General features: G+C 50.9%; 1 protein-coding gene across 4 annotated transcripts in view; it reads right to left on the minus strand.

Moving 5' to 3' along the window:
• Window positions 1–275: 275 nt before the first annotated feature.
• Window positions 276–20,512, minus strand: part of DPP3 (dipeptidyl peptidase 3) — a 34,641-nt gene continuing 14,404 nt past the window's right edge. For all 4 annotated transcript variants that reach the window (XM_067748217.1, XM_067748216.1, XM_067748218.1 and 1 more), the window contains exons 7-18: window positions 18,514–18,644; window positions 18,274–18,404; window positions 18,141–18,199; window positions 15,274–15,468; window positions 14,943–15,055; window positions 14,486–14,578; window positions 12,940–13,002; window positions 12,716–12,840; window positions 12,472–12,592; window positions 10,616–10,795; window positions 3,254–3,416; window positions 276–823 (exon numbers count right to left, since the gene is read on the minus strand). In XM_067748217.1, the coding sequence (XP_067604318.1) occupies window positions 651–823; window positions 3,254–3,416; window positions 10,616–10,795; window positions 12,472–12,592; window positions 12,716–12,840; window positions 12,940–13,002; window positions 14,486–14,578; window positions 14,943–15,055; window positions 15,274–15,468; window positions 18,141–18,199; window positions 18,274–18,404; window positions 18,514–18,644 (1,547 nt within the window). In that variant the 3' untranslated portion in view covers window positions 276–650. The remainder of the gene's footprint in view (window positions 824–3,253; window positions 3,417–10,615; window positions 10,796–12,471; window positions 12,593–12,715; window positions 12,841–12,939; window positions 13,003–14,485; window positions 14,579–14,942; window positions 15,056–15,273; window positions 15,469–18,140; window positions 18,200–18,273; window positions 18,405–18,513; window positions 18,645–20,512) is intronic.

Consider the following 20,512-nt stretch of genomic DNA (forward strand, 5'->3'; position numbering starts at 1 on the left):
GATTGTGGCTGAAGTTGAGGCTTTCCAGGTTTTAGGTTCCTGGAATATTTTAAAATAGTAGAAAAGCCACGAAGGAGGACGGCAAAAATTGTGCTACGTTCATCTCTTGACTCTTTGTATATCCACATTTAGAGGTGATGTCAAAATCCCGTTGTGGATGGGAGCCTAAAAATAACCCTCCTTCTCCCTCCGCAGGCCTTGATCCCAGCACCTTGCTGGGAGCAAATGAGAAGTGAGGTAAAGGCAAGGAAGAACCACACAAATTGCAAAGATGGTGGTGGTTTCTAATATTTATTTTTCTGGTTATAAAAGTAATACATGAAGAGCACTGGACTGGGAGAGGTTTTGAGTCCTGCAGGATGCCAGGTCACTTTCTCAGAACCTGCATTGCCTCATCTGGGAAGCCGGATAAGGAGTCCTGCCTTGCTCACCCACAGAGGGCAGTGCAGATCAGATGAGATAACACAGGGGAAGCACTTGGTAAGCTGGAAAGTGCTGTCAAATGGAAGGGCTTAGTGTCGCCACCCTCGGCTGAGGTAGCACCAAGGTCCGAGCTCCTGCCCCTCCCCTAGCCCCTAAGACACGGACAAAAAGGGGGCCACTTGCAGCCTTGGTTTAGTGGAGTGGGGGAAGGGCCATGCAAATCTGCCTCAAGCCTGGCCAGATGGGGTTTCACTGGGGCACTTCCAGAACCGGGCATCAGCTGTGGCCAGCTGGGTGAGGATCTCCTCCAACTCGGGCCCATCCTCTGGGAAGCGCTCAGAGAAGGATCGGATGAGGCCAGCAGCTGAGGCCTCATACTCAAGAAGCTGTACTTCTGAGCCTGGGGAGGAGATGGAGAAAAAAACAGCAGCAGGAAAAGGTCTTAATAGGGAAGCAGAATCACAATCATAAGCATAGGAGCAGCTAGTTCTTCCTGAGCTCTTACCATGTGCCAAAAATTGTGCTCAATATTTCTTTTCTTTTTTTTTTTTTTGCGGTACGCGGGCCTCTCACTGCTGTGGCCTCTCCCGTTGCGGGGCACAGGCTCCGGACGCACAGGCTCAGTGGCCATGGCTCACGGGCCCAGCCGCTCTGCGGCACGTGGGATCTTCCCGGACTGGGGCACGAACCCGTGTCCCCTGCATCGGCAGGCGGACTCTCAACCACTGTGCCACCAGGGAAGCCCCTCAATATTTCTTTATCTAACTGAATCCTTAAAATAATCCTATGAGATAGGAAATATTAAAGGGGGGGTATTCAGTGAATTGCTGCACTCATTCATTCACTTAATAAAGATTTACACCAGTGCCATGTTAGGTAAAACAGACACAGTCCTTGGCCTCCAGGAATTGCCTTATCTCTGTCTACTACTGGACTCTGGGCAAGTTTCTCATCCTCTCTAAGCCTCAGTTTCCTCATCTGTAAAGTGTGGGCAAGCACAGTGCTTGTTGTCTCAAGAAGCTGTGGTGATTAAATACAAGAATGCATTGAGGGAATGCTCACCAGGCGCCAGCTACCACGAGCATCACGACCCCTGAACCTATTACTCACCTGTTAAGTGAGGCTGTTCCCAGGGTACCCATCTCACTTATGGGGTGTTCCTGAATACTCCTGGGAAGCACTTCCCTCTAACATCCCTCCACTGCTCTACCCACTCACAGCACCTTGTTGTGCCCTGTGGCATCATGGGATGTACGCAGCTAAGAGCACAGGCTCTGAGTTCAGATGGCCCAAGTTCAAATCCTGGTCCTGCCACCCACTAACTGTGTGACCTCAAGCAAGTACATTCCCTTCTGTGTCTTAGTTTCCAGCTGAAAAATGGGGATAATAACTTCCTCATTGAGTTGTTGGGAGTTGATCCATGGAAAGTTTTTACCCAGACTCTGGCACATGGGAGTCCTCAAAAGTCAGCTACAATCATCATCAGCATCTTCATCAACATCACCACCACTACCTTTGAAAATTCAACCTGTTCTTCAGGCCTTAAAGTTTTACCCCCACTTCCTCCCCAGACCCTTCCCTGAGTCCCTCAAAAGTAGAGGTGATCTTCCCTTCTCTAAGTGTTCAGACCACTGTTTGTGTCTCTTGGGCACCCATGAACACTTCCCTTATAAGATCATTTCTCTCTCTGGCTCACTCCTAATGGGCTGTGAACTACTTGAAGTGAGTAGTCCAACCCCAATGCCTGCCCAGGGCTGGACAGTCAAAGCAATGGCGATATTGTCCATGTAATGAGCACTGACTATGTGCCCGGCATGATCCATTCTCTCACTCATTTGATAGGCATTGAGAGGCTCCTGTGGGCCAGGCCCTGTGCCAGGTGTCAGGGATGTGCTGCTCTTGCTGCCATGGAGATGAGCAGACGAGCAGACAGGAAAATGGCAGAGTGACAGCCGTTTGAAGAAGAGGAGGCTGGGTGATAGCTCAGGGGGTGTGCCTGGAGGGTGGGGAGCCGGGGAGAGGGTTGCCAAGGGGTGGGGGCCAAACTCCTCTATTTTATTTTTTAAATGAGGTGTATTTTCATTGTTGTTAATTTTTTCTTTTGGCCGCACCACGCGTCTTGCAGGGATCTTAGTTCCCTGACCAGGGATTGAACCCATGCCCTGGCAGTGAAAGCGCCGGGTCTTAACCACTGGGCCACCAGGGAATTCCCCAGAGTAGAGTTTAGAATAAACCTTTTAAATGCTTTTTCCACACCAGGAGGAGGTAATTATTTCATTTAACCCTCACAACTGCCCATGACTATGGCAGTGAGGAGCAAACGCTCTTAATACAAAAGCGCCTTTAATACAAGAGGTACAAGCGCAAGGCAGACAGGGCCAGGGATTCTGGCAACGGCATCATTGCTTGAGGAGGGAGAAGGACCACGGTGGTGCTGATCTCTCTCCGGGCTCTGCCAAGTCCTGCTGTCCCCTGGGCTCAACTCGGCCTGCTGGGTGCCAACTCTCTGCCTGAGCTGACCTCACTCCTGGGCCCCCGACAGGCCTGATTCTCCGGTATGATGCCTGGCCTCCTCACAGGCCCGGGGTCTGCCTGTTCTACTAGCCCCTGCTCTGCTGGCCTGCCTCAAACCTTCTGTTGCCGTCTGAGAAGCAGCTTGACCCCGTGTGTGTGGGGGGTGGAAGATGCCAAGGTGTGGGCCTGAGGGTTGGCATGGGGAGGAGGGCCACCCCAGGTAGCCTTTCCTGAGCCCGGGTTGGTTCCAGGCCTTCTCTGTGCTCCCAGAGGGCTCTGCACGGCCCCCATCAGTGAGGGCTCAGGAACCCATTACCTTCGAGGCGAGTGTTGGGCTGAACGATGAGCTTCCGGGCTTCCTTACGGAGCAGCACTGTGTCCCTGAGGGAGAGGAAGCACTCGGGGGGTGCATCGGTGACCGCCGCATACCCCTCATACAGGGCCCGGCCTCCAGCCACGTCCCCTGTGGACTTCAGCACCTGTGGGAAGGCAGCAGTTAGTGCCTATCATGGGCGCCCTCCCGGCATCCATGGGGCTTTGCCAGGGGCTACAGCCAACGGCGCCCAGCCCTGGACTACATCTGCTCTCTCGCAGCTTTCCTGTGCTGAATACGCGAGGAATGCGGATCACGTGCTAGCACAGAGTAAGTGCCCACACTAAAGTGAAGCTAATTGTTCTCCTCTGCGTGTCTCACTTGAGCTGTAGACAAGGAAGGTATTATCATCACCCTCTTTTTTTTTTGAACATTTTTAGGGACTTCCCTGGTGGTCCAGTGGCTAAGACTCTGCGCTCCCAATGCAGAGGGCCCGGGTTTGATCCCTTGTCAGGGAACTAGATCCCACGTGCCGCAACTAAGACCCGGTGCAGCCAAATAAATAAATAAATATTGGGCTTCCCTGGTGGCGCAGTGGTTAGGAATCTGCCTGCCAATGCAAGGGACACAGGTTCGAGCCCTGGCCTGGGAAGATCCCACATGCCGCGGAGCAACTAAGCCTGTGCACCACAACTACTGAGCCTGCGCTCTAGAGCCCGTGAGCCACAAGTACTGAGCCCACGTGCCACACTACTGAAGCCCGAGTGCCTAGAGCCCCTGCTCCGCAACAAGAGAAGCCACGACAATGAGAAGCCCGTGCACCGCAACGAAGAGTAGCCCCCGCTCACCGCAACTAGAGAAAAGCCTGTGCGCAGCAACAAAGACCCGACACAGCCAAAAAATAAATAAATACATTTATTAAAAATAAATAAATAAAAATAAATAAAAACAGTTTTATTTTCACCATGACAAATGTTCAGGCAATTATCCTTAGTGTTCAACAAATACTTCTCCTTGGCTGCATGGCATGCGGGATCTCGGTTCCCCAACCAGGTACTGACCCTGCGGTGGGAGCTCGGAGGCTTAACCACTGGACTGCCAGGGAAGTCCCCACCCTCTTTTTTTAGTAAAACATTTCACACACCCAAAATATATAGTATGTATGTTATAAAGAATAAGACACCCGTACGACCACCACCCAACTTAAGAGTCAGTCCAGTCGCCCCCTCCTTGACTGCACCCTGTGGTCTCCCCCATCTGACGAATCAGCACTCGACCTGGTGCTCATTAGTCCCTTGTTTTCCCCGAGTTCTACTCTCAACCATAAATTTCGCCCACATCCTGTGACGTGCTTTTTCTGCTCGAGTTACATCTGAGATTCATCTGTGTTTGTGCGTGTAGTTATAGTTCACCCTTCTCAAAGCTGTACGTATTCCACTTACAAACACGCCACAGTTTCATCTCTTCCACTGTTGCTGTGTAACCTGTGCTTTTTGCCCTTTGGGGCTGCTGGGGACATCCTGTACGTCTCCTGATGCTCAGAGGCAGGTTTCCCCAGAGAATCAAGGTCTGGAGGTCAGGTGAATGCTCATCCTTAAAGGACGATGCCCACATTGTTTTCCAGAGTTGTTGCACCTGTTTACATTCCCAGAAGCAGGGGCTGGCAGTCCGTCCTGCTCGGCACACCAGGGTGGCGTTGACAGTTTTTCATTTTGCCAAGATGGTGGGTGGAAATCTCACGTTGTTTAAGTTGTGCTTTTCTGATGACTAACGAGATGGAATAGCATCCCACAGGTTGGTGGGCTACTTATTTTCCTCTTCTGTTCATGAGTTTTGCCTATTTTTCTGTTGGGTTGTCTTTTCCTCCCTTTTTTTTTTTTTTTTTTAAAGTTCTTTATATATTTAGATGCTAACCTTTTGTTAACACATATGTGGTAAATACCCTATCCTAGTTTAAGACTCATCTTCTCACCTTCTTTATGGTAAGTTTTGATGAATAAAAGTTATTATTATTGTTATTATTTTGGCTGCGCCGCATGGCTTGCGGGATCTTAGTTCTCTGACCAGGGATCAAACCCAGGCCCACAGCAGTGGAAGCACAAAGTCGTAACCACTGGACCACCAGAGAAGTCCCTAAAAGTCATTTTTAATGTAGTTAAAGGGATCGATCTCTTCCTTGATGGCCTGTGCTTCTTGTATGGGGAGAAATTCTCCTCCACTCTGAGGTCATAAAGATATTCTTTTCTCAGTTTAAAACTTTGCCATTCATGTGTAAGCCTTTAATCTCTCTGGGATTGAATTCTGTGTGTGGTATAAAGTAGAAATCCAGAGTGTCTCTCCATAAGGATAATCTATTGTCCCAAGGCCACTATTAAATGGTCCCTCCTTCCCCAGTGGTCTGCAACACCACTTCTGTCATATACCAATCAAAGCTCTTGGTTCTGTTCCACGGGTCAATTTGTCTATTCCTGCCCCAGTGCCACACTGAATTTAGAAGTCTCAGAATAAACTTTGGTATCTGGTGGAACAAGTCCCCAGCCTGTTTTGCTTCAAGCGTGTTGTGGCTCTGATTCACGGTCCTTTACGCTTCCATCTAGATTTTACCATCAGCTTGTAGAGTTCCATGAAAAACCCTCTTGGGCCTTTATTCAACCTTGCTGAACTCTTTTTTTTTTTTTCTTTTTTTGCGGTACGCGGGCCTCTCACTGTTGTGGCCTCTCCCGTTGCGGAGCACAGGCTCCGGACGCGCAGGCTCAGCGGCCATGGCTCACGGGCCCAGCCGCTCCGCGGCATGTGGGATCTTCCCAGATTGGGGCACGAACCCGTGTCCCCCGCATCAGCAGGCACACTCTCAACCACTGCGCCACCAGGGAAGCCCCTGAACTCTTTTATTACTTTCAATAATTTATAGATTCTTTTGGCTTGCCTACGTAGACAGTCATATCATCTGCAAAACGATGGTTTTTTTGTTTGTTTGTTTGTTTTTTGCGGTACGCAGGCCCCTCACTGTCGTGGCCTCTCCCGTTGCGGAGCACAGGCTCCGGACGCGCAGGCTCAGTGGCCATGGCTCACGGGCCCAGCCGCTCCGCGGCACGTGGGATCTTCCCGGACCGGAGCACGAACCCGCATCCCCCGCAACGGCAGGCAGACTCCCAACCACTGCGCCACCAGGGAAGCCCAAGGTTTTTTTTTTAATTTTTAAAAAAAATTTTTGGCAGCCCACATGGCATACGGGATCTTAGTTCCCCGACTGGGGATAAAACCCGTGTCCCCTGCAGTGGAAGCACAGTCCTAACCACTGGAACGCCAGGGAATTCCCAAAACGATGAGTTTTGTTTCTTCCTAATGCCTAAACTTTTTACTTGTTTTTCTTGTTTCCTTCTAAAAGCTAGGACCTTCAGTACACTGTTGATCAGAAGTGGAAATAGAAAGTATATTTGTCTTCTTCCTGATTTTAAAAGGAATGTTCTAGTGTTTCAACAAATGACATTTACTGTACTTTCTTTTTTTGAGACACTCTTGGTCGGGAACCAGCTGCAAGCTGACAGTTCTTGCAGCTTAAAGCATGGCAAAGTCCTGCTTAATTCTTGACAGGACCCGAAAGATTATTAGAGAAGATATGAGTCTTGGCCCGTGAGGCTGCTTGCGGTTTCTCTAACTATAGTTTGTCCTTGGCATGTTTCGGTAATCACAGTCTGTTCTCATGCATGTTTATATTCTGGTTCGCAGAATGTTTTGTACTATAACTTCAACACTAAGGAAATACTGTCTGATGATTCTGTCTTGTGATTTTAACAAAAACATGTATTGCCTACTGCAATATATAAAGAGTTTTGATAGGAAATAAAGTGTGTGTGTGCTTGTACACCACCCTCCTGACCTCATCTCTGCTTAATCCCCTCACCTGCTCTCAGGACTTGTTCCTCAGTCTAACAGCGACTGACAACTCTTATCGGTTAAAGAAATTCTTTTTGACTCTGAGTTTCCTGAGCGTTTTTTATCATAAATAGATATTGACTTTCAAGAACTTTTTCTAAATCTATTGAGATGATCATGGTTTTTCTCCTTTAATATGGTGATTTTCATAAATATATTTTATGATGTTAAATAAACCTTTCATTTCTGGGATTAAACCCAAATTGATATTTTCTGGGTTTGATCTAAGATTTTGTTTCAGAATTTTGGCATTTACATTTTCCCTTCCTGAACTATCTTCGATTTTGGTATCAAGATTAAACTGGCAACTTACAAGGAGGTAGAGAACATTCTCTCTTTTTCTATTGTATGGAAGAGTTTATATAAAATTGATACCATCTGTTACTTGAATATTTCGTAGGATTCATCTGTAAAACTCTGTGAGCTTAGCATTTTTAAAAAATTAATTAATTATTTATCTTTGGTTGCGTTGGGTCTTCGTTGCTGCACGTGGGCTTTCTCTAGTTGCGGCGAGGGGGGGCTATTCTTTGTTGTGATGCGGCAGGCTTCTCATTGCGGTGGCTTCTCCTGTTGCAGAGCACGAGCTCTAGGCACACGGGGTTCAGTAGTTGTAGCTTGTGGGCTCTAGAGCGCAGGCTCAGTAGTTGTGGCACACGGGCTTAGTTACTCCGCAGCATATGGGATCTTCCCAGACCAGGGCTCGAACCTGTGTCCCCTGCATTGGCAGGTGGATACTTAACCACTGCGCCACCAGACAAGTCCCAGCTTAGCATTTTTTGTATGAAGATTTTAGACCACCGATTTAATTTCTGTAATGGCTATAGGATTATTCAAGCTATCTATTCATGAGTCAATTTTAATGTTATTATTTTTCTAGGAATTTGTCCATTCATCCAAGTTAAAAAGTTATTGCCATAAATTCCTGCTATATTTACAGTTATGTCCCCCTTTAAATTTCTACTCTTATTTTGCCTTCACTTTTTTTTTTTGGCTACGTAGTATGCGGGATCTTAGTTCCCCGACCAGGGACTGAACCTGGGCCCCCTGAAATAGAAGCGCAGAGTTCTAACCACTGGACCACCAGGGAATTCCCATTCTATGATGTTTCTAGACAGGGGTTCCAATTGTCATTCTTGGTATCTCTAGAGCTTCCTGGATTTATGAATTGGGTCTTTAATCAGTTCTATAAAATTCTCAGCCATTATCTCTTCTAATATTCCCTCTCTTACCTTTTCTCTCTCCTTTCCTCTTGGAACTTCAGTTTATGTACATTAGACCTTTTCACACTATCCTCCATGTCTCTTAATCTCTCTTTTAAATTTCCTAGCTTTGTGTCTCTGTGCTACATGCTGTATAACTTCCTTTATCTTCAGCTGGATTTAAACCCTGTTTCAGCTGCCTATTTTTAGTTTCAGTGATTATAAAGATTATTGCTAGGAGGTCTATGTAGCTCTCTTCCAAATATCTGACATTTTGTGGCTCTGATCCTTACTTCTTTTGCCAATTTGCAGGTGGCAAAGTAGGATTCCTACTAGGGCACCCTCCAGGTAAGCCTCCCCCTCTTAGACCCAGGGTTAGAATGATTTTCCCTAGCTTTCGAGTAATTAAAACCGACTGGGAACTCCTGGAAGAAGGTTAGAGAGAATACCTCACCTTTCTCTCTTCTGCATGATATTCAACACCCAGAATGTGAACACACATTCATCAGGTCGACAGGTTAGACCCCAGGAGCTTAAACCAAAGAGTTGGCAACAGGGGTGCTGACGGGACCCAGGTGTTATCATGAACAAGTGAGTAAGGCAGGTAGGTAGTGGACCCGGCAAACTGGAGAGTCACGCCATGTCCAAATGTCCAAGTGTGCAAACGCAGTGGCTGATGCTCAGTTCCAGCCCATCGTTCACGTGGGAATTACGTCTATTGATGTCAGGCCTTCAAAGAAGTCAGAAATACACATTTGTGTCTCACCTCACCAACTTTTATAATACGGGTGGGCCAAAGCTATGACTGTGTTTGTGACCCATGGCTGAAGCCTTTCCCTATGGAAAAGCCTTCATCTTCCCTGGGGCTGGCTCCTTGCTCTGCTCTTGGCTTTTCCTGGGGGCTAATAAAAGAAACAGCAACACCAAAAATGCTTCCATATTCCGTATCTTCTGTAAAACTACTGCTGCAGACACTGTCCATTCTGCTGAAAGACTCCTCTCGTACAGAGACCCACCTGCTTCAGTCTCTAGAACGGAATGCTCTGCGTTCACTCCCTACTAAGTCACAGTTCGATACTGGCTGGAGATGTGGCAGATTTGACTCCTTTATCTAGTGACTTATTATTATTATTCATAGACTGTTTTGGAATAATTTTAGATTTACAGAAAAGTTGCCAAGATAGTACAGAGAGTTCCCGTGTGGCCCTGGCCCAGTTTTGCCTGTTGTTAACATCTTACAAAATTGGTACATTTGTATTAACTAAACTCTAGACGTTATTTAGATTTCACTAGTTTTCCCACTAATGTCTTTTATCTATTCCGGAATCTGACCCAAGACACTGCACTGAGTTTTGCATCTAATGATTTTTAATTTCTAATTTTATTTTACTTTAATGGCCAAACATATCTTTTTAGGAAAAATGCCTAACATCCCTTCTGGAAATAGGTGGGAGTACAATCATAAAGAGATATTTGCTGAATTGAAGGCTGGGCCTTCTTCAGGTTGAAAAAGCCAGCAGGACCCTGTTCTGATGGAAGGCACTTCCCGGTAAGGAGTGGGTCACCATCGGTGGTCCTCCAGCTTTGTTGAGTGTCAGAATCACCTGGCAGGCTAGTAAACGTGCAGGTTCCGGGGCCCCGCACTCAGAATTTCTGAATCAGGAGCCCTGGGGTGGTGCCTTTGAATCTGCATGTCCTGGGCAATGCTGCTGCTGGTCTCTGGATCACACTTTGTGTCACACTGGCTTGGATAACACGACATTCTATCGCTCAGTTCCACATATATGTTGTTTCATTTAATTCCTACCAGGTGAGGCAGGTGATGTACCTCATTTGACAGATGAGAAAAGTGGAGGCCAGCAAGGCAAAGTATGTTACCCCAATTACACAGCTGGTTAGTACTGGCACCAGAACCCCAAAAGGTCTACTGACTCTAAACATCCCTACCTGGGAGGGACGTCAGGGCTGCAGTGACCACTGTCCCTCCCTCCTTCACTCACCAAGCTCCAGGCTTCCTCCTTCTGTCTCTCAACCCACCAAGCTCCTTCCAGTCCCAAGACCAGGCTTTACGCTTTGTTTCTTCTGCTATCAGATCTTCTAATAGCTGGTTCCTCCTTGGCACTCAAATTCCAGCTTAAATACCACCACCTCCAAGAAGCCTTCCCTGTTACAGGGTGGGGAGACAGGGTGAGGCTGGAGGGGGCCTCCAAGGTGAGAGGCCCCTGTTTACCTGGAGTCTCCGCAGGAACCTCTCCAGGGCGGGCTTGCCCACGGTCCGGATCTTGTTGCGGTCAAGGTGGACCTGGGCATCTGGGCGCCCATCGGAGCCTGTGGTGGGAGTGACGGTAACAAGTCCCTCGCCGGCCTCCAGCAAGACCCTCAGGATCACAAACCGGGCCTGCATGTGGGCCTGCCGGGGCCAAAGAGAAAGGAATCATTTGCAACCCCGAGGCAAGAAGTATCAAGAGCTCATTCCAAGGTCTGATATATCATATGTGCGCACTAATTGTCAATTATTATCGTCGTTTTATTCTTCCCCAGCCTGTGGGTCCTTTTGTGCCTATTCCTCTCCCCTCAAATGCTTCCCTTCTCCTCTCACAAGGGAGGCCAGGCTGCCCTGGTAGACAGGAAGGCCATTTCCAGGCAGGACCCAGAGCCCCATGTTCCCCCTTGTCACCCACCATCCCCTCTGCTGCTCCACAGCCCACCCTCATGACAACAGTTACCCCCAGAGGGCCCCTCGCCACCAGGACCCCGAGCACTTTCTTCTCCACAATCCTGTTTGCATTCAACAGTGGGATCAAGAGGGCACCGTTATCCACAGTTTACAGATGACAAAACAGAGGCCCAGAGAGGTGAAGTGACTTGCTCAGGGTCACACAGCTCGTAGGAGAGAGCAAGGACTAACCCAAGTTTCCTGACTCTAAAACGTGTGTTCAGGGCTTCCCTGGTGGCGCAGTGGTTGAGAGTCCGCCTGCTGATGCAGGGGACAGGGGTTCGTGCCCCGGTCCGGGAAGGTCCCACATGCCGCGGAGCGGCTGGGCCCGTGAGCCATGGCCGCGGAGCCTGCGCGTCCAGAGCCTGTGCTCCACTACAGGAGAGGCCACAACAGTGAGAGGCCCGCGTACCACAAAAAAAAAAAAAAAAGTGTTTTTTTAAAAAATAAATTTATTTTAAATTTATTTTTGGCTGTTTTGGGTCTTCGTTGCTGTGCGCGGGCTTTCTTTAGTTGCAGTGAGCGGGGGCTACGCTTCGTTGCGGTGCGCGGGCTTCTTATTGCAGTGGCTTCTCTTGTTGCGGAGCATGGGCTCTAGGCATGTGGGCTTCAGGAGTTGTGGCACGTGGGCTCAGTAGTTGTGGCTCACGGGCTCTAGAGAGCAGGCTTGGTAGTTGTGGCACAGGGGCTTAGTTGCTCCACGGCATGTGGGATCTTTCTGGACCAGGGCCCGAACCTGTGTCTCCTGCATTGGCAGGTGGATTCTTAACCACTGCGCCACGAGGGAAGTCTCCGTGTGTTCTTTTGATGACACAATATTGCCTCCTCAAAACAGACTTACTTGACTTCTTAAAAGATTTCAATTGCTTGCCCTATCTCTAAAGTACATCTCATCACCGAACAGTGTAGCCTAATAGCTCTGGAGGCAGGCTGCTTGGATTTGAATTCTGGTTCTGTTACCAGCAAGTTACTTAATCGCTTTGTGCTTCAATTTCGTCATCTCTAAAATGAGGGTAATAACAGTACCTACCTCCTGGGTTGACACTAGGGACAAATGGGTTAATCACATAAAGCACTTAGAACTAAGTGGCACAGAGTAAGTCCCATGCAAGTCATCTGTTAGTGATCATAGTAAAATCATCTCATCTGATTCACCCTCAAAGGTGGGCAAGGAGATTATTACTCCCATTTCACAGACAGGGACACCGAGACTCACAACAGTGACCTGACTTGCCCTCATATGCAGTGGACTCTGGGATCAACCCAGTTTATGTGCCTCGTAGGTACGGTTGTCCCTTCCCTACACCCAGAATCCTGATCTTGGTCCCCACCTAAGGCTCTTCCCTCCTGAGGGGTCCCCTGGCCCCCACCTGTCTCCAGCTGGAGGCCTCAGGGGTGTAGAACTCCAGAGCAAGCAGCCCGGCCCGAACCATGTTGAGCCAGTTCACGTAGACCACATCTTCTGCATCAGCCCCCTCAAAGCCAAAGATCCTGGGGGAGGGAGGGGAAGTGGCAGGGGGGAGGGGGGCCAGAGGCTACCCGGGCCCTGCCCTCCCTGCCAGCACCCCCTCCATCCACAGAGGAGGCCCCCCCACCCAGGCCTGCTGCTCGTACTCCAGCACTTGGGGGTTGAGGCAGAGGTAGAGGCCCACGCTCTCTGCCCGGCACTCTTCATAGCTGGAGGCAATAGTGCTGAACTTGCTGTCCCAGGTCTCCCCGCTCCGGTACCAGCTCTGAATCTGGGAGGGGAGGCCCAGGAAGCAAGCTTAGGGGTGCCTGCCATCCCCCTGGGCCGCCCCAGTCCCAGCACCCCAAGGCTCCGCCGAGGCCACCCTCACCTGCTCCCCTGTCTCTGGGTTGATCACTGTCTCCTGGTCAAAGTTGAATGTTCCTTTCTCATCCTGCAGGAGAATGGTCATGAATGTGGGGCAGGTGAGGGCAAGGTGCCCCTGCCCTGGGCCAGGCCTTCAGCCCTGGATCCAAGTGGCTCAGAAAGGTGCCGGGAGCAGTGAGTGGATGGCAGGAGCAGCAGGTCCACTGACACACTGCCGCCTCCAAACCTGTCCTGTGACACATCTCAGAAGCCCCGGAGGTAGGAGAACGTCAGGCACCTACCCCTGCACAGACAGTGACACTGCAGGCCAGACGGGGAGGCACATGCCCAAAGTCACATGAAGACTTGGACTCAGTATCTCCAGAGCCCAGCTGGAGATGTCCCAGTGGGTGGACCAGAAGGCCTGGCCGCTTCTCACCTTCCTGGCCCCTCTGCTGGCAGAGGAGGTCACAGCATGTGACTCTCTGCCTCAGAAGCATCACCCTCACCGTCCTCTCCATGTGCCAAGTGTCTTTCGTGCACCATCCATTTCACCCTTGCAACCACCCTCCAAGGAACATTCTATTACTACCCCACTTCACAGAGGAGGAAACTAAGGCTCAGAGACTAAGAACCCCAAAGCCGAATCAGAGCACATAATGTCTGTGCACACTGTCTCTTAACAATAACACCCATTTTCAGAGGGCCTATCGAGTGCCAAGCAAATCCCAGGGCTTTGCCTTTATTCCTCACAAAAGCCATACCATAGGAGTCAGGAACCCCATTTTACAGATGGGCCAACTGAGGCTCAGGGAGGGGAACTGTCTTGTTGTGCAAGGCCATCGAAGGGCCACATGTGTCCCCGCTTCCCTGGGACTTCAAAGCCTGGACAAAGCCCAATGCCAAGCTGTGCCCCCATCAGCTGCTCTCTGGATCCTCCTGACTTCCAGGCCCAGCCCATCCCCATTTGGAGAGGCAGCTCCACCCCACAAGGAGCAGGCCCAACGCTGCACTCTCTGACAGCCCTGCCCCACCCACCCCCAGTCATGTCATCCATGCAGCTCCGGGCTGGGGGTCCACAATGGGCTCTTCCCGGCCTGCCAGAAAGGCTGTCTGTCTTCTCATATTCCCTGAGTGGGTGCTGAGGACGCTCCAGTCACTCTGGCTGGCCAGGAGGAAGGGGCAGCTCTGGGGAGAAGGGGCCCCCTTCAATACCTGGAAAGGTACAGGCTCCAGGGAACAGCAGTGCAAAGACAGACAGCGCTGCAGCCTCAGGACTAGGGGCTCCAGACACTGCCCCCTCCTGGCCTCTCTAGCCCTGGGGCTGCCTGGGTCACACCCTCAGGGCAGGCTTCCCTGGCCTGAACCAAGCAATTCTTCCTGTGGGGGGACCTTAGCTGGATAGTCCTGCAGGTCCCACTCAATCCTGGGACATCTTGGGGGAGGCTGAGACACTGAGGGCCAAGACTGGAGCAGCTTCACCTCTGAGGGGCTGACTGTGGAGGAGGGGAGCCGTAGGCCTGGCTCTGCAGAGGCTCCTGCGGGCACCACGGCCAGCCCCGTGTTCTTACCTGCACAAAGAGCTTGCCGCTGCCGTGGCCCAACAGCTCGTGCAGCCCCACCTGCACGTCAAAGGAGGGTCCCTTCCAGCGGATGTACAGGTCCTGCCGAGACAAGCAGAGACCCATGCTGCCCACTGTCCCACCACGGTCACACGGCCTGCCCACACCCCCCGTGCCAGGCCGAGGGCCCATCGTGATGCACACATTTGCTAAAGGCCTACTACACTGGGCACCGCAAAGCCCATCCCATCCTTGCAGCAACCTGCGAAGAAGGGTCTGCCTCCACTGTTTGCCAGCTGGGGAAACAGGCTCCAAAGACACAAGGTCAAAGGTCACAAGCGGGGAAGCAGCAGAGCCAGGCCCGAAGCCACGTTCTTTCCTCTCCTCTGCGCTGGCCTGTCCGCCTCCCTGCATCAGCTGAGGTCAGGCCAGGCCCAGCGCCGGCCCTTGGGCTGTCGGTGCCCACCTTGTCCTCCTCCTCCAGGAAGGTGAGCTTCTCCCGCTGTGTGGCATAGGCCACGGCCAGCACGTTCCCCAGCGACACGTTCTTAAAGCCTTCCTTCTGCCTTAGGTCGTCATCTGGAGAAGGTGAGGGTGGGGACCAGGGAGAAGGGGCAAAGGTCAAGGGTCACAGACGAGGAGTCTGGACAAGAGGGACAGGCCGGGATGGTGAGCGGAGCAGGGTGATTTGTGGTCAGGGTGAGTGTGTGGAGGCGGAGGGTGCGACTCTCAGTGGGGTCTCCTGGGGGTTTGGGCCATCCTGTCGTGTTCGAGGGGCAGGGCCCACGGAAGCTCACAGTTGGGGATGTTGATGCCGGCAGGGATGCCGGAGCCGGCGAAGGTGAGAACATCCAGGGAGGTGAAGTCGGGGGTGAGGAACTTGTCCTTCTCGAAGGCTGGGGGCCAGGGAAGCTCCTTCAACAGCTGCTCCGCACTTGCCACTAGCCACTCAAACTTGGCACTCATGGCCTTGTTCACCATGGCCACGAAGCCTGTGGGGGGACAGAGTGGGCTGTGGGTTGGCAGGGTTTGGAAGGGATCTCACACCCTCCTCAACCCCTCTAACCCTCCAGCCGTCATGCAGGTATTGAATGCCTGCTGTGCACAGTGACCCTGTGCTGGCCACTCGGGAGAACGGTGACCCAGGCCTGGGCCCTGCCTCCACGAGGTCACTGTTTTGGGATGGGTGGGGAACAGAGAGAAGGCTTCGCTGAGTAACACCTGAGGTGGATCTTAAAGGAGATTGTGGGGAGTACATAGGGGATGATGGGGAAAGGATCAGATGCCCAGTGGAAGGGACGACGTGAACAAAAAAAGATGCTCTCCTTTTTGGGGGAACTGTGAACTGTCCTGCACGGCTAGTGCACCTGGCTTATGCGGTGGTAAGTGAGGCTGCCGCACAGGCGGCTGGGACTGATCCTTTCAGATTCAGTGCAGTTAGCGTTCCTGGCTCAAAGCAGTACAATTTCCAAAATTGTACTCCATAGAACACATTTTCTATGAGAGCCTTCATAAAGAAAGAGCTCCCTGGTCAGATAAGTTTGGGCAAAACTATACACTCTACCTCCATCTTCTTAAAGGTTCGCAATGCACATTTGCACGTTAAAGAGTCCTGCAAGCAGAGACTCCCTGCTGCTCAGCAACAAATCCTTCTTGATGTAATTCCTGCTAACCCTGCAGGGACTGTGAGCTGGAAAGGCCTGACCTAGACCGAGGAAGGGGTCAACCTTAACCTGGCCGAGGGATGGGCTTGGCAATGCCTCTCCATCTGGATTCGCTTTGTCTGATGAAATCATCACACCAGGGCAGGAAGAGAGGATGATTAAAATAGCAAAGAAGGAAAAGCGACCTAAATAAATGTCCAATGATTGGGGATTATTAAATAAATCAGGGGGCAGCTATGTGATGGCATGCCATGCAGCTGTTAGATATGTAGTACAATATAAAATGCTGTGGGGAATTATTTATGATATATTGTGAATACTATACACCTATTAAAAAGAATGTGGTAGGTCTATATATACTGATAGGAAAAGTATCCACTATACATGATTAAGTGAAAAAACCAAGTGACAGAACAATATATAGAATATAAGCTCATTTACCTAGATGAGTTAAAAGGAATGTGTGGGGACGTCCCTGGTGGCGCAGTGGTTAAGAATCCGCTTGCCAATGCAGGGGACACGGGTTCGAGCCCTGGTCTGGGAATATCCCACATGCCACGGAGCAACTAAGCCCGTGTGCCACAACTACTGAGCCTAGGCTCTAGAGCCCGCGAGCCACAACTACTGAGCCCACAAGCCACAATTACTGAAGCCCGCGTGCCTAGAACCCGTGCTCCGCGACAAGAGAAGCCACCGCAATGAAAAGCCTGTGTGCCACAATGAAGACCCAACGCAGCCAAAAATAAATAAACTTATTTAAAAAAAAAAAAAAAAGGAATGTGTGTGTGTGTGTGTGTGAATGCTTCGACAAAGGCCTGGAAGGACCTGTACTCAACTGCGAGCTGTGGTGATCTCAGGAGGGGTGTGACATAGGAGAGGATAGTAAAGGAGGGATTTCACATTTTATCCTACATACGTCTGTACTGTTCCAATTACTTGCAACAAATGCAGATTTTAAATCACACACACGTTTTTAAGCACAGCACTATATAAAAACAGAAGACAAAAAGTACATTCCAAATTTTAACCTTGGGGTGGGTACAATCCCAGTTGATTTGTTTTGGTCTGTATTTTCATAATTTTTGACCACGAACAGAGACTACTTTTCTAATAATCACAATGAGTTGTGTAAAAAGGGGGGGACCTCTGAGACTGAGGCTGCTGAGGAGGCCCTGGGGTCTTGGCCCTCAGAGCAGGCCTGGCAAATCAGGCAGGAAACCTGTCTCACCCTCCGGCCCCTGGACTGCCTGTCCCTTCTGCCGTGTCCCTGGGCCTGGATCTCTGGGCTCAGATCCAAGCCCTCATGGGCTGTCGGGGCTTTCCTCTCTCCTCCAAGGCTAATCTCGCGGACTTTTGGCAGCTGGATGCTCCAGACTCTCCATCCAGGGGCTGGGGAGGATGAAGCTTGGCAGAAACAAGTCTAAATCCTCAGGCTGGATGCCCTGCCCTGCACTAGTGGGTCCCATGGCGGCTTGGACACAAGGGCCGAGGCAGCCTGCCACCTGTCCTGAGATGACAGCAGCCGAGTCAAGTTCACAGTCCCAGTGTTAATTCTGCTCCCATCAACTCAGCACCATTTCCACGCCTGGCATTGTGCTGAGCTGTCTGCATATAATACCTCACTTCCCACGACACCCAAAAAGGAGTGACGGATGCGCAGAGGTGGGGTTAAGTGGCTCAAGGTCACACAGCCATTAAGTGACAAAGCTGGAGCCTATGCCTGGACCAGACATGAGAGGCAGCACAGCAAAGTGGCTCAGAGCCAAGGTGCCTAGACTAGGCCACCCACGACCTGTGCCTCAGTTCCCACAACTGTGAAGTGAGGAGAGACATTCTCATAGGATGATGGTGTCAAAATGAGCTACGTGTCCAGTACATGGCAAATCATCAATGGCTGTTGTCATTGTTATTATTACTGCTGAGGGAGGAGCGGGGAGGGGAGAGTCCTCAGGGGACAAGGGTAAGGGTTTCCATCCGACCGCCCACCTCCCAGAAGTTACCTTCAAACTCTCCGCGGGAGCCAAAGGGGTCTCGGTAGCTCTCGATGAACCCGATGTAACTGGGGGAGAGAAGGGCTGAGATGGAGGCGGGGCGGGGGGAGGGGGCAGGGTGGGGTGAAGGCTGGCGCCTCACCTCTCCACGATGGGGGCTTTGTCCTGGATCCAGAAGCGAGAGCCCTTCTTGTGGGCCTCGATAGAGCCGTGGGTGAAGCTTTCTATGTACTGGGCCAGCATCTGCTCCTGGTGGCTGGTGGCTGCATAGGCCTGGGGGTGAGCAAGGGTTGGTCAACCTCAGGCTACCCACCCATCCCCATACCCACCTCTGCTGCCCAGAGGGGCCTGGAGAAGCACCTCAGCCCCTAGCCAGCCCTACCTTGGCTTTCTCCAGGTGCTCCACTACCTTCTGGAGGATGGGTGCATAGTCTCCCCGGGTCACCCGGAAATTGCTTCCCTGGAATTCATAGCTCTTCAGCTTGGAATTCATTTCGGAGTCCAGAATAGGCTCTGAGGGAAAAAGGATGGCTCAGGGAAAAGGCTAATACAAGACACCCCAGCAGGCTTCTCGCTGTGACACTCCTTTACTCGAAGATCTTCAATGGCTCCCCACTGCCCACAGAAATTAGTATAAACTTTCATCTTCAAAAATATAGATATTGGGTTGGCCAAAAGGTTGTTCGGCTTTTTCCGTACCACCTTACAGAAAAACCCAAACGAACTGTTTGGCCAACCCAATGTTATGTTACATGAAATGTTCTAAGTGATTTACATGTTAACTCATTTGAGCCTTGTATCAGCTCTGTGGGGAGAGGGAAATTATTATCTCTGTTCTACAGATGGGGAAGCTAAGGCACCGAGAGGTTAAGTCAGTTTTTGAAGGTCACACAGCACCAAGTAGCAGAGTCGGATTCAAACCCAGTGTGGCAGATTGTATTTAAAAAGCTAGCCATACCCTAGATGTAATCACAAGAGTCCTTATAAGGAGGAGACAGGAGGGTGAAGGGAGGTAGGAGCTGTGATGAGAGAAGAAAGAAGAGGGAGAGATGTGAGGAAAGGGCCACAGGCCGAGGAATGCAGGCAGCTTCTAGAGACAGAAAGAGGCAAGGCAACAGACTTCCCCTGAAGGCTCCAGAAGGAACTGGAGTCTTCTTTTAGACTTTGGACCTCCAGAACTGTAACAGAATAAATTTGTGTTGTTTTATGCCATTAAATTTGTGGTGATTTGTTACAGAAGCAATGGGATATTTTTTTTTAAAGGATTTTATTTTTTTCGCTGTGTTGGGTCTTTGTTGCTGCACGTGGGCTTTCTCTAGTTGTGGCCAGCCTTCGTTGTGGTGCGCGGGCTTCTCATCGCGGTGGCTTCTCTTGGTGCAGAGCATGGGCTCTAGGCATGTGGGCTTCAGTAGCTGTGGCTCGCAGGCTCTAGAGCGCAGGCTCAGTAGCTGTGGCGCACGGGCTTAGTTGCTCCACGGCATGTGGGATCTTCCCGGACCAGGGCTCGAACCCGTGTCCCCTGCATTGGCAGGCGGATTCTTAACCCCTGCGCCACCAGGAAGTCCGCAATGGGATATTAACACTGTTGTATTTTGCCTGTTGTCTCTGATCCATACAACATACTTCTAGCTTATATTTAAGAAAAAAGAAAAGATGGCCACAGTATCTCCCATCTCCCAAAGTGACTTCTCCTATCAGGACTTCTCCTCTTGAAGAGGGGCAGGCAGGCTTGTGGCTACAGCAGAAGTGACGCCATGTGACTGCCGAGGCTAGGTCACAAACGGCGACACGGCGTCTGCCTGGCTCTCTTGGGGTGTTCGCTCTGGAGCCCAGCCACCACGAGCAATATGAAGATGCTGTGTGAGGTGTTCTGGTTGACAGCCCCAGCTGAGGTCCCAGCCAACAGCTAACATCTACCACTGGACGTGTGAGTCGGTGAGCAGGCAGAGGATGCAGTCCCTAGCTGTTGAGTCGCCCCCCACCTCTAAGTCTTCCCAGCTGAGGCCTCAGACATTGTCAGCCAGAGACATGCTGTTCCTAGCGTGCCTCATCCAAATTCCTGACCCACAGAGCCCAGGAGCATGAAAAGGTGGCTTTGTATCACTAAACAAATGGGGGCGCTTGTTACGTCAGGCAGCCTGGCTCCAGAGCCACACTCTTAACCACTGTCCTCTGCTGCATCCTAGAGGCCCAGCTCATACTCCCGTGCGATCCCCTCCTATTCCCTGGAACCCTTATCCTCTTCCCTAGTCAAATCGCACTACGTACGTGCTGCTCCCTAAACCTTCCCACCACCTTGCTTTGGCTCATGCTGTTCCCTCCACCAGGAGTGCTGTTCCCGACCTGTCCTCCTTTGCTTGGTATCTGAGGATCAACGAAGG

This window comes from Pseudorca crassidens, chromosome 9, assembly GCF_039906515.1.
Source record: "Pseudorca crassidens isolate mPseCra1 chromosome 9, mPseCra1.hap1, whole genome shotgun sequence".
Classification (NCBI taxonomy): Eukaryota; Metazoa; Chordata; class Mammalia; order Artiodactyla; family Delphinidae; genus Pseudorca; species Pseudorca crassidens.